Source organism: Spermophilus citellus (genome assembly GCF_964194105.1).
Source record: "Spermophilus citellus genome assembly, chromosome: 9".
Classification (NCBI taxonomy): Eukaryota; Metazoa; Chordata; class Mammalia; order Rodentia; family Sciuridae; genus Spermophilus; species Spermophilus citellus.
Window position 1 is genome coordinate 3,488,013 of NC_138191.1, and position 12,477 is coordinate 3,500,489.

The following is a 12,477-nucleotide window of genomic DNA, read 5'->3' on the forward strand; positions in this document are numbered from 1 at the left end:
AGGATAATGATTTCTAGTACTATAAACTAGTTTTACCTGACATACACACACACACACACACACACACACACACACACACAATTACAGAGTATATACTTCTTTGAGTCTGGCTTCCTTTGTTTAAATATGTGTGAGATTCAGTCATAGAGTATATAATTTTAAGTCATTTGTTTGTATTACTGTGTAATATATTTATATTGTGCCATAATTTACTTCAGTGTGGCTAATGTTATTTTGAATGGAATCACATGTTTTTAGATTACTTAAAGGAGAATTGTATTTACGATATAGAATCTTCCTATAAGTTGAAGTCATTGATGTCCTGTCAGTAGTGTTTTAAAGTTTTCGTCATTTACATGTTTCTTGTTTAGAATTTTGTGTGTGTGTGTGTGTTGGTGCTGGGGATTGAACCCAGGGCCTATGTGCAGGTGGGCACTCTACCAACTGGGCCATATCTGCAGCCCCCTCTTGTTTAGATTTTTGAGTGTCTTGATTGCTATAGCTATTTTTACTCTAGAAAGGTCACAGAGTAGTCTAAATCCAAGCAATGCCCAGCGTTGCTCTAAAAGGTGCAGCATTATTGTCCAGCTCCAGTGAGGGTGGGGTGGGCAAATAAGGAGGAAATGAAATGGAAGTACAAAGTGGGGATTAAAAGTTAAAATCACACGACAGGAGGGATTTCTTAATCAGGGCAGTGAAAAGCCAGGTGGAATCACTATTCCTGGAAATTTTTTAAGAGAGGGTTAACTTCTAACTGGCTGGTGAGGTTGGGGAATAGAGGAAATAACTTTAGTTGAAGTGATTCTAATAGAGGATTCCAAACTCACTCTCAAGTCACCGTGCATTTGGAATTTTTATATCATTTTCCTACTAAGAACCCAAATCAGAATTGAGAGTGTGAGATGCAGGATGGGGTGAATAGTAATTTCTGTATTTTCATCTCCAGTTCCTTAGAGTCCCTTCTCTTTCCTCGATGGGTGTTCTGAATAAGCTGCAGGAGGTAGTAGGTGAAATAAGTTAACAGAAGGCCTGGATTTCCCAGAGAATTTGGTGAGCAGCTGTTAAGCCTGAAACAGAAGAGTAGATTTTTAGCTAGTGTCTGGGCAGTGAGGGCTGACTCCAGAGCCGTGGCTCACAAAGTTCCCTTCCCATAAAACATGTGGATGAGCCACTCAAGGAACATTCAGTTGCCCAAGTCGTTGAGAAACAGCACTCACCTCTCCTTTGGCCAACCATAGGAGCCAGCCCTTTCTCTTTCATTTATCCAGCCTCTTTATCAGAAGCCAGCGACAAGGGCTGAGGCTGTGGCTCAGTGGTAGAGCGTCTGCCTAGCATGGGTGAGGCACTGGTGTTCGATCCTCAGCACCACATAAAAACAAGACAAAGAAAATAAAGGCATGCTGTCCACATACAACTTCAAAAAAAAAAAAAAAAAAAAAGAAAGAAAAGAAAAGAAACCAGCAACTAGGAGCAAGAGCCTTATTCTCATAATTTATTCTCATTCAGACTGATGAACCTTGGCAGATATCCTGGGAGAGATTCTCCCCAGCCTCTCTGGCTTCAACTTCCCATCTCTTAAGTCTTGCTTCGTTTCCCTTACAAAACATGACTTGAGAATCTCTAGTCTTAGATATTCTCCAGTATGAGTGATCCTCACACTGCCTGTCCCTGAGGAATGAGTACTGTGGGAGAAGGGGACAGGGCCTTTTCCATCATCTGTGCTAAACACCTCCTTCACTCTGTGGTCCTTCCCAGTCTTTCTCCTTGCCTCCACTGGGCCCCAGGGAACAAAGGCAACCTAAGCTTTACCACATCCCAAGCCTTTTTAAATTTTTAAAATTTTTATGTATTTACTTATTTGGGTACTGAGAATTGAACCCAGGTACTGCGAATTAACCACTGAGCCACATCCCCAGCCCTTTTTTATATTCTATTTAAGAGACAGGTCTTGCTGAGTTGCCAAGTGCCTTGCTAAGTTGCTGAGGCTGGTTTTGATCTTGCAGTTCCCCCTGCCTCAGCCTCCCAAGTCACTGGGATTACAGGCATGCACCACTGCACCCAGCTTTATTTTTTATGTTGAGTCAGGATCTTGCTGAGTTGCTGTGTCTGGCCTCAAACTTGCAATTCTCTTGCCTTAGCTTCTGCAGTTCTGGGGATATAGGAGTGTACCATTGTACCTGGACCACAGTAGAGGTTTCTAACCTGCATTCCATGGGATCTTTGGTGGCTTCCACATGACTGGATAATGGATAAACATTTTTGTTCCTAAAGTGCACTAGTTATTTTCAAGGGCCCATGATTCAAGGTTGAGGATCATTGCCTTGCAGTGCTCTCATTCTCTGAGTCAGGATCTAGCCTGGCTAAGGAAATGGAAGTCAGAAGTTAGAGAAAGAGTATATCGAGGGCCCAAATGGGACCCGCTGTAATGGTGCCAGAGTACTTTGGGTTTAAGTTCCCTCAGCCTAGGTGAGACCATGACTGAGATGGAGACTAGTAGGGGTGGAAGATGTGTGTGATGAGATGACTTCGTGAGGACCTGCCAAGCTAGGGCAGCAGAAGGTGGGCAGAGTGAATGGATTCAGACAGCTCCCTGATTGTTCCACCATACGGCACATTTCTGAACAGCCTTTCTCTAACCTAAGAGCTTGCTGAGGTTAGAACTCAGAAAAGGAACTAGGAAGTTCAGAGCCTTCATATTTAATCACAAGAGAGTCCTTTGCTGCGAGACCGGCATTTCACATCAGTCTGCCTGATTCCTGGAGTTTCTGCTCCTCCCTGCCCATCCTGGAGACAGAAGCTGAGCACTGGGAGAAGGGCTGAAACCGAAATGGTAAAAACGACTCCCTGAAATAGAGTTATGGAAGGAAAGTGGGGATTAACAACAGATCTGTTGCTCTACAAGTTTAGAATGAGTTGGGTGGAAGATGTTACCTTTGTCACAGTTTATGTCCTGCAAGTGAGAAATCCTGGGAGAAGAGGCAAGAACAGTGAATGTGGCAGTGTGATGAATCAGACCAACCTGAGTTCAGATGGGGTTCCCTAGTAACTAGCTCTGTGCACGAGCAACCCGAGTGACTTAACCTATTTTACCTGGAGTTGATGAGTTAAGATGCCTACCTACCAGACGGGGTTGATGGGAGGGTTCAGTAATAAAACATATAAGGCCATTTAAATGGAGGAAGCCCTAAATGAATGTTTTCTTCTCTCTGGGCGGTTTTCTTCTCTCCTACCCTGGACAGAGCTGCCATTGAGCTGCCTCTATCATATCCTTGCATGTGGTCATACCCCACAAAACCATGTGGTATACCCACTCGTGTCCCCAGTTGCAGTTGCATCCTCACTGGCACACATACCCAGCCTAAGATCGGCCTTTCCAGTCAGGTAAGAGGAGGGACTGCACTCTGGGGCTGAGGCTCAGTGGTAGAGCGCTTGCCAGCATGTGGGAGACACTGGGTTTGATCTCAGCACCACATAAAAATAAATAAAAATAAAGGCTTATCCATAACCGAAAGGTAGGGGTGTGTGTGTGTGTGTGTGTGTGTGTGTGTGTGTGTGTGTTTTAAAGCGGGGGCACTGGCTTGTTGGTGATTTGACAAGCTGTAGAAATGCTCATTACATTAACCTGGTCTCCTTAGCAGACTTTAACCCTTGAAGCTATCCTGGAAAAACTGGGAAAGGAGAACAGGAGTGGCGGGTGGTAGAGAGGAACACTATTTCTTGGGTGATATTTTGTTTACTAGGGAGACCCTTCTCTATGCTTAGTGCCATCATTTCTGGAGCTGCATTCTAGCTGTATAGTAGCTGCTGGCCACGTGTGGTTATTGAGCACTTTTAAAGGTGGTAGTGCAACTGAAGAATGGGATTTTATATTTGTTTAATTATAACCAGTTTAAAATTTAAAACAGATACTTGATTCATTTATTGGAAAACAGTATGTTTGGAACAACTTGGATATGTGAATCTACTTTTCCAGCAGTGAATTTAATGAAATTTATATACAAATATTTTTGGTAAAAAAAATTAGTGATTTAATTGAAAATGTGCTATGAATATAAAATATATACTGGATTTCAAAAACCAAGTATAAAAAAATAATGTTAAGTGTTTCCTCACTGATTTTTATATTGATAACATGTTGAAATAAAAATAGTTTGGTTACATTGGGTTAAATAAAATCTAGTTTTGAAATTAATCATACTGCGTCATTTTGACTTTTTCAGTGGGCCCCTAGAAAATTTGAATTTACACATGTGACTCAACTTCTTTTTCTGTTTGGCATCTCTGCTCTTGAGATTTGGTGAGCAGCTTCTCCCTGTGCCAGACGTTCATCTGTTCCTGACTGCCTGCCCCAGGGGCCACACGGAGATTTCTCCAACAGCAGGGCTGCTTCTGCCCTTATCTGCATTGCAGAGAGGACCAGTAGACTGAGAGCCACTGGCGCCAGACTCCCAAGTCCTAATCTAATAAGCTGGGGGACGTTGTGGGGGAGGTCCCTGGGATGCTGACTGAGTTGTGCACAGTGGGGGAGTTTGGCAGGAGGACTCGGGGATACCTATTTCTCATGGATGTTGACTTCTTCAGTCACACCCCAAACTGGTGGCTTCTCACATTCACTTGTGCCCCACTGAGGAGTTGCCTGGCCTCAAGTCCAGCTCTGCCTTCTCCGTAGCACTGGCTGCCCTCACCTGTCGGGGACAGTTTGAGCTGGGACTGTTGTAAGAGTGGAGTCTCCTCAGACCAAGGACAAACAGCAGCGGCTAGGAAGCTCATGATGTTCGCCTGTGGTTTGGTGTGGGGTGGGAGGGGATCCAGAGGAGGAGGGGGACTGAGGACGCTGGGCAGATGCTGCTGCAGAGCAAGCAAGGCTCCCTGGGGCCCCGTGATTCTCCCCTTGTCAGCCCCTCCTCCTGCTCCGCTCGGCTCCTTTTTGCTCCTCCCCTTCTGGTGATGCTGAGACTGTCGCCTGATCTCTTGAGCGCTCAGCATCTCTACTTTTTGGGGCTTTGCTTTGTCCTCTGTTTGAAACACTTTGTGGTAGTCAGCAGTTCCAAACCTTCCCTCCACTTCTCTGTCTGGGTGACGTCTGTCCAGAGACGGCTTCCCACTAGGGCTGTGCCAAACACGGACCAGGACTGCTACAGAAGGGAAGTGGAAAGTAACCAGGCAGGCAGATCCTGCTGCTCCTTCCCCCTCCGCTTCCCACTTGCTGGGCTGCCCTCCCTTGTCCCTCAGCCTAGCACCTTCTGCATTCTGGGTCTCTCTCCTTTGACAGCTTTGCATTTGTTAGTCATTTTCTAGGGGCTTCCTCTAGCTTTATCCCCACCAGTGCAGTAGGGAATCTGACACCAGAAAGACTAGAAAGGAGGGGAGGAGCTGGGGATCCTAGGCTGGGATTTTTGCACCGGGATCCCCTGGAAGTTGCCCCAGCTCCAGAGAAAGGGAGTAAAAGGGAAAGGATTGAGACGAAAGGAGTTGGGAGCGCTGATCTTTCCAGGCTGGTAGGCCCCCTTACCCCGTATGTCAAACTGGGTTAGGTGGAGGTGAGGCCATTGGGTCACATGGTCAGTAGGCAGAAAGGGGAAGACGGGAGGAAATAGACTGAAGTAAAGAAAGTTCCAGAGATGGTGTTTTGTTTTGGCTGCAAGTGTAGTGACCTTTTGGCAGCAGGTTTAATGGTCAGACAGAGGAAGGTGTTGGCTCATGCAGACACAGCCCAGTGTGTGGTCCATCTTCCCCCATATCATGCATGCATCCTCTTCTCCTAGCTTGAGGATCCTGGCCTCTAGTTCCTTACACTTACAGCCTGGGGCTGAGGTGTGATGGGGAGTAGAAAAGAAAGGGAAACTTCCTGGGTAAGGAGCAAAGACCCCAAGAAGCAAGTGGCACTTCTGAGTCTCACCTCTAAAATAATCTTGGCTGTGGTTGCAATCTTGGCTGTGTTGAGTATTAGAGAATGTAATTGTGTGAAGAAAGCCTAGTGGTTAGAATGGCAGACTGGAACCTTGGTTGTTTCCTGCTCCACATGGGGTGGGGATGAAGGGAGGGCTGGGTGGACTACAGGGTCTAGATCTACAAATCCTTGCACCCTTGGAGAAGAGATGACGGTGCTACCCTCAGACTGGAAAGGCACGGACAGCAGCTCCTTTCTCAGGAGGCGTCACTAATCGCTGGCATGAGGCAGGTGGCGGGTTGGGGAGATCTGGGCTGCTTGGGGTGAGGTTCTGGACCAAGTGGTCTTGGTTCTGTCTTTCCCTTTGGTGTCTGAATTGGACTTGTCTGGGTCCCCTGGGTGGAAGGAAAAGTCAGAAGAGCTTGGCAGTGACCCGATTTCCCCCAGAGTTCTTATCCCCAGAGGGCCGAGGTGCCACAAAGTCGAAGGTCACATGGTGTTTGACCCGGCCCTTGCCCTTGCTCCAGAGGGCAATCAGGCCAAAGCAGAGGGTCACTGAGGTGAGGAAGGGGAGGAAGCCAACTGCCAGCACCATAGCCACACCCCTGCTGTCCAGAAAGAAAGGCCCTGGGATCCCCGGCACAGTGACGTTGGGGTCAGAGAGAGTGCCGTTTGGTGGTTCAACTTGAATTACTTCCAGCCAGGTTCTTAGGGAGTCATTCCCAGCTACGTTGCTGACCACACAGACATAGGCCCCTCTGTCCTGTAGCTGTACTGAGCGGATCTCCAGTGTCCCATCCTCTAGGACCCTGACTCTCCCTGCCCTTCCCAGCCAAGCCCCCTGAGGCCTCATCCAGGAGACCGTGGGGGCTGGGTCTCCGTCTCCAGAGCAGGAAAAAACGGCATGTCCTCCCTCCTCGGCAATGACCCACCGGGGCCCAGACTCTGGATCAGGGCTGGTTTGCAGGTAAAATGCCCTGGAGGCAGGATGTCTGAAAACTCCCTCAGGCTCTTCCCCCGGACATGCTGGGGGCCTGCACAGGCAGGGGGGGAAGTGCCAAAGTCCAGGCGGCTACGGAGCCTGAGCAGCCAGAGGAGGCGACAATCACAGGTTAGGGGGTTGCCAGACAGCCTCAGAGTGACCAGTTTGTCTGGAGAAGGGAAAGCCGTTTCCTCCAGGGTCTGAAGGGCGTTATCTGCTACATCCAGCAGGTGGAAGGCTGACAAGCCATGGAAGGCATGGGCCTCGATGGAAGTGAGGCAGGCCCCTGAGAGTCGTAGCTCCTGGAGCCGAACCAGGGGGCTGAGCCTCCGGGCTGGGATGGCAGAGATAGGGTTCTGAGATAGATCCAGGACCCTGAGGAAGCTCAGGTGGTGCAGAGCTTGGAAGGGCACAGTGCTCAGGTTGCAGCGAGTGACGGCCAGGCTGCTCAGATTGAGCCCCGTCAGGCTCCCAGGGTCCAGAGCCTCCAGAGATGGCCAGTGGTGGATCTCCAGCTCCTTTAGCTGCCCCAGCCCCCGCAGCGCCCCAGCCGGCAGCCTCTCAATATCCAGTTCCCGGAGCCTAAGGACCACTAGTGCTGGGAGCCGGGCAAGGGCCAGGCCAGGCACCATGCTGAGGTTGCAGCGCTCCAGGGTGAGGGTGCTTAGCTTGGCCAGTCCTGCAAACGCCCCTGGAGCCACAAACACCAGGTGATTGTCCCCAACCTCCAGCTGCTGGAGGCTGCCTAACTCACCAAAAGCTCCATCCAGGAAGAGAACAATCTGGTTGAGGCGGAGGTCAAGCAGCGTGAGGGCAGACAGACCCGAGAAGACCCCCGGCCCCACAATTCGGAGCCGGTTGCCCTGTAGCCTCAGGGTGAGCAGGCTCTGTAGGCCATGGAAGGCCCCAGGCTCCAGGGCAGAGAGCTGGTTGTGGCTGAGGTCCAGTTCCTGGAGCAGGCCCAGTCGGGAAAGCATGCCCCGCTGAAGCCCCCACAGGTGGTTCCCACTTAGGTCCAGGAGCTCAGTGTCCAGCGGGAGTCCCCCAGGGACAGCCTCTAGTCTCCTGTGGGCACAGAGCACGGCTCGGGGCTGGGAGGTGCAGTCACAAATGGCAGGGCAGCTACCACTGCTACCTCCAGGCAGGAGGAGCAGGAAAAGGAGGGGGTGCCACGGGAGCCAGGCTTGCTGTGGAGCTGTGGCTGCATTCATCGCCTCTCGAGTCCTAGAAGAGAGGATGTGGCTTCAGATGATGGTGACCTGGACTTTTTCAAGCCCTCCGTATTGAAATTGGTCTGTCTTAGTGTTGCCAGTAGGCAGGGTAGAGAACTAGGAAGAATTCTGTCTGATGCACCACCTCCTGGGGCTTCCTGGGACTCCTCTTTGGGGAATCTCCCCCCCCCCCCCATCCCAGGCCTGGCTAACCAGCTCTGTGCTCCTGCAACTACCTCGTGAAACCCTAGTCAACCTGATTTCTCGGGGGGGGGGGAGTTTTATTGGAATGGGACAGGCAGCAGAAGGGAAGTAACTCTGAGTCTTTCTGTAATGATTTCTCCCTGTGTCTGTAAGGTCCAGGAATAACTTAGATCCCTTCTCCCTGATATCTGCTCCCCAAGTGCTGCTCTCCCTCCCAGCCTACCCTTGCTGTCCCTTGTCGTGTATGGCTTTGCCTAGGGCTCAAGGAAAACACATCCTTGGCCAGATCTGACTGGAGAAAGGTCCTCACCTCAGCTGTCACCCCAGGCTCTGCCCCTTGTCTCTGTATCCGTCCAGCCTGGCCCAGGGCCTGAAGTCTGGACTAGGAGATCCAGTCTCCCCAGAATGCCTGTGTGGATGACAGCCAGCTGTGCACTATCTGTGACCCAGGGTGCAGGGGGCACTCTGTGGGGGAGCTGGGAATCTCTTACCAACCCTTCCTCTCCTGCAAAGGCTGCCCAGGGTGTGAGCGGTTTGGTCCTCACTTTTCTCTTATAACCCTCCTTCTTCTTTTTTTAATACCAGGGACTGAATCCAGGGACACTTAACCACTAAGCACATCCCCAGCCCTTTCTTATTTTTTATTTTGAGACAGGGTCTCACTACGTTGCTTAAGGCCTTGCTAAATTGCTGAGTCTGGCTTTGAATTTGTGATCCTCCTGCCTCAGCCTCCTGAGCTGTTGGGATTATAGGCATGTGCCACTGGGCCCAGCTCTTATAACACTTCTTAATAGTGTTTTGATTCTAGTCTGTGTATGAATCTAAGAGACAGCCACTTGTCCCCTCTGGCCTGCGCTAAGATGGACTGTGATTCTGGGAGGCATAGATAAGGGAGGAGAGAGAGCATCTGACCTGATGCTGTGGGGTGGGGAGAAGAGGAGCCCTTGGCTGGCACAGCAGACATCTGGGGTTCTGGGTACCAGGAGCCTGGGCAATATCAGGAAGATGGTGACTGTAACGATCACCCGAGGCTGTCTGAGGTGATAGAGAAAAAGAGGTCTTTAGTGGCTGTCTCAATTTGCCCTGTTTGATACAACAGGGACCCGGAGGGAGGGAAAGTGTTGGAATTGGGAAGGGGCGGCTGATGTGATAGTGGCAAGAGCCACGGGTTCTCCTGGAGGCAGCTCCCCTGGCTGCAGGTCCTGATCACCTCTGGGCTTCGAGCTTCAGGCTTTCTGGGTCCTGTGGGGTCAGCTCTCTGCTTTGTGCCCTATTTTCTCCCAAGTGGAACACAGGACAGTGTGACTTCTTCCCCCTCCTTTCCATTCTCCACCCTCCGCCAGCAGAGTCATTCCAGAGGCTATCCTTTATCCACCTCAGAGGAAACTGAAGAAAGAGACCCCAGCATTAGACTTGACGGGGTGCAAAAAACAGCAGAGGGATGCAGGGAACTATTCGGAGGCTTGGAGGATGGAAAAGAATGGCAAGGGGCAAAGGCTGCTAGCGGCCTCCTCTGCCCTTACTCTAACCTAACAGGTATCCGGCATGCTGAGAGTTCTCCAGGGACAGGAATGCCCAGCCTCCCCGCTTCTTCCTGTGCCTGTTCTGGGAAGTCCACCTGACAGCTAGCTGTTCATCACCGTTGCTGCAGCTCCTGCTCATCCTTTTTGCTCTGCATTCAGCAAAAGTGCAATGGAGCATGGAACCCAGCCTCCCTCCTTCCCGTTCTTGTGGGTTTCCTCTTAGTCCCCCAAACCTGCTGCGCCAGGGGCTGGGGGACCTGGAGCCAGACTCTCTTATTTATAAGGTGGCTAATTTAATCACAAACTTGCCCAGCTCCATGGGTACGGGACTGGCTTCCAGCCACTTTGCCGGAGGAGATAGGTGTCGGGCCATTTCTTTCTCTCCTTCAATGGGGTGGGGGCATCACCCCTGCCAAGGATGGAGAGCGTCCTCCTGGCCCATGTGGCAGTTCAGAGACACATGTGAACATGGGTGTCCTCTTTAAAGCTCACCTGACTGAGGCATAGGGTCCTGTGTGGGGAGGGAACTGCTGGGGGAAAGATTTCTGGATTATCCACACTGACCCTGGGGGGAAATTCTGCCCAGGGGTAGAGGGATCTCTGGGGAGAAAATGGAGGAGGTCTCCAGGGAGTCCTTCCACCTAGGGACACCCGTGAAAGTCCTGTGGTGGCAGGAGCAAGGGTTGGCGGGCGGGGGTGGGGTACAGTCCTCTTCCATTGACAGGCTCCTGGGTTTGGCTTTGTCTCTGAGAATGTTACGGAAAAGGGCAGCTGCCGTTGGGGACAGAGGGCAGGGGCACTTACCGGAGACGCTGGAGGGTGGCATCAAGTTGGACACTGCATCTGCACCTGGGGCCACTGCACTTCCCGTCTGTGCCTCGCTCCCCACTCCCGCCCGCCCGCCCGCCTGCCACCGCCACAGCCGCTGCTGCTGCTGCTGTTGCCACCGCTGCTGCTACCGCTGTGGTCCTTGCTGCCAAGACACAGGGAGAGAAAAGAGCCAGGAAGCATTTCTCCTATTTTTTTTTCCTCTCTCTCTTTTTTTAAATCAGGCGAGAATGAGTCTGCAGCAACCCTGTTGGTGCAAAATAAATAAATAAAGCCACCAGGGAGGTCTGCAGCAAGCGGCCACTACAGGATGTCAGTGGAGGAAAGGAGCCAGGGGGAGGCTCTGTGCCAGGGACGGGTCTGCAAGAGAGGCAGCCGGGTGGCACAAAGGGTCTCTCTGACATCCCCCAGGGAGCTCGGGAGCTCCCCCGCCAACCAGCTTCCAGAGAATTGCCTTTTGGTCTCCCAGATGCAGAGCGATTCTGTGCCACCTCTAAATCTAAACTGCCCCCGTGGGCATCGTGTATGGAAAAGTTCTCACCCCACTACTTCCCTGCGGAGCTTAGTCTGAGGCACCTTGGGTGGAAGTACCTGAGGATTGGCTCAGGAGCCTCAGCGGGGGGTACTGCTCAGCCTGGGGGTGATGGGGGCTAGAATTCTCCTAATGACAATGTGCTGACTGGACACCGAATGAGACCAGCGAGCAGGCACATAGGTACTCATATTGAAGACTCCCTCCATCCTGACACACACACACACTTCTTGCCTTTCAAATCATTTTATAGAGAACTGTACAGGTTGGGGTTTATATTTACCCAGCCAAGTCCCTCCCCTGAGAGGAAAAAAAAAATCCTCCCATCACCTGCTATTTAGTTCTCCCAGGAGGGTCCACCGCTATTTCTGACGCAAAGGAAATTCTGGGACAAGGTCACAACAGAGAACCAGATCCCTGGTTCTTCCTGGTAGACTCATGGCAGCCAGTCACAGAGCCATGGGATGGCATCACCTTCTTTTTTTCATGGGGAAAGTAGTCCCTGGCCAAGGAAGTCCTCCTGTCCCCAGTGTCTGTCTCTTTTCATCCCCAGCCTTTTTTATATTTTTTGAAACAGGGTCTCACTAAGTTGCTGAGACTGGCCTTGAACTTGGGATTCTTATGCCTTGGCCTCCTGCGTAGCTGGGGCTTTCTCTACCACGCCTGTCCTCTGGGCAGCTCTTGTGATAGAACATAGTTGGAGCCAGGTGGGAGTTTGGACCACTCCAGGTGTAAGACTGGTGGGCTGGATCACCACGGAATTGTCCTGGGATCCTACCAGACTGAGACTCTTTCTGAGGTCCCTAGGTTTCTCTGAGCTGTGACCTCAGGATGAGAGAGAGTGTGTCAGACCAAAGGTGCCCAAAGAACTGCATGACTGCAAGTTTAGTTCACATGTATTTTGCTTGTGTGTGAATGTGTGTCTCTGATCAGACCCCTACGGTTTATATTTAAAGTGCGCATAAAAGGGTTCTTCTTGACCTCTGTATCTCTTGACCTGAGGGTATTGGCGTCCACTGTGTTACCCTCCCTTCACACCCAAATCCCGTGACAATTACCCCCTCCCTCCACCCCCTTCCCATTCTTGTCTGCCATAGTTTTTTTTTTTTTTTGGTTTTGTTTTTTTTGTGTGGTTTTTTTTTTTTTTTTTTTTTTTTTTGGTACCAGGGATTGAACTCTACTGAGCCACATCCCCAGCCCTATTTTGGAGTTTATTAAGAGACAGGGTCTCACTAAGTTGTTTAGCGTCTCGCCATGGCCGAGGCTGGCTTTGAACTCGTGATCCTCCTGCCTCCTCCTCCCGAGCC

The 12,477-nt window shown here is 50.8% G+C and overlaps 1 protein-coding gene across 1 annotated transcript; it reads right to left on the reverse strand.

The window, feature by feature from the left end:
• Positions 1-5,645: 5,645 nt before the first annotated feature.
• On the reverse strand, positions 5,646-12,466 carry LINGO4 (leucine rich repeat and Ig domain containing 4). The gene is given in 5 exon segments (XM_081307101.1): positions 5,646-6,838; positions 6,841-8,096; positions 9,200-9,322; positions 9,498-9,673; positions 10,615-12,466. Coding segments are annotated over 4 exon segments (2,031 nt in total). The 5' UTR covers positions 9,614-9,673; positions 10,615-12,466; the 3' UTR covers positions 5,646-6,302.
• Positions 12,467-12,477: the final 11 nt, after the last annotated feature.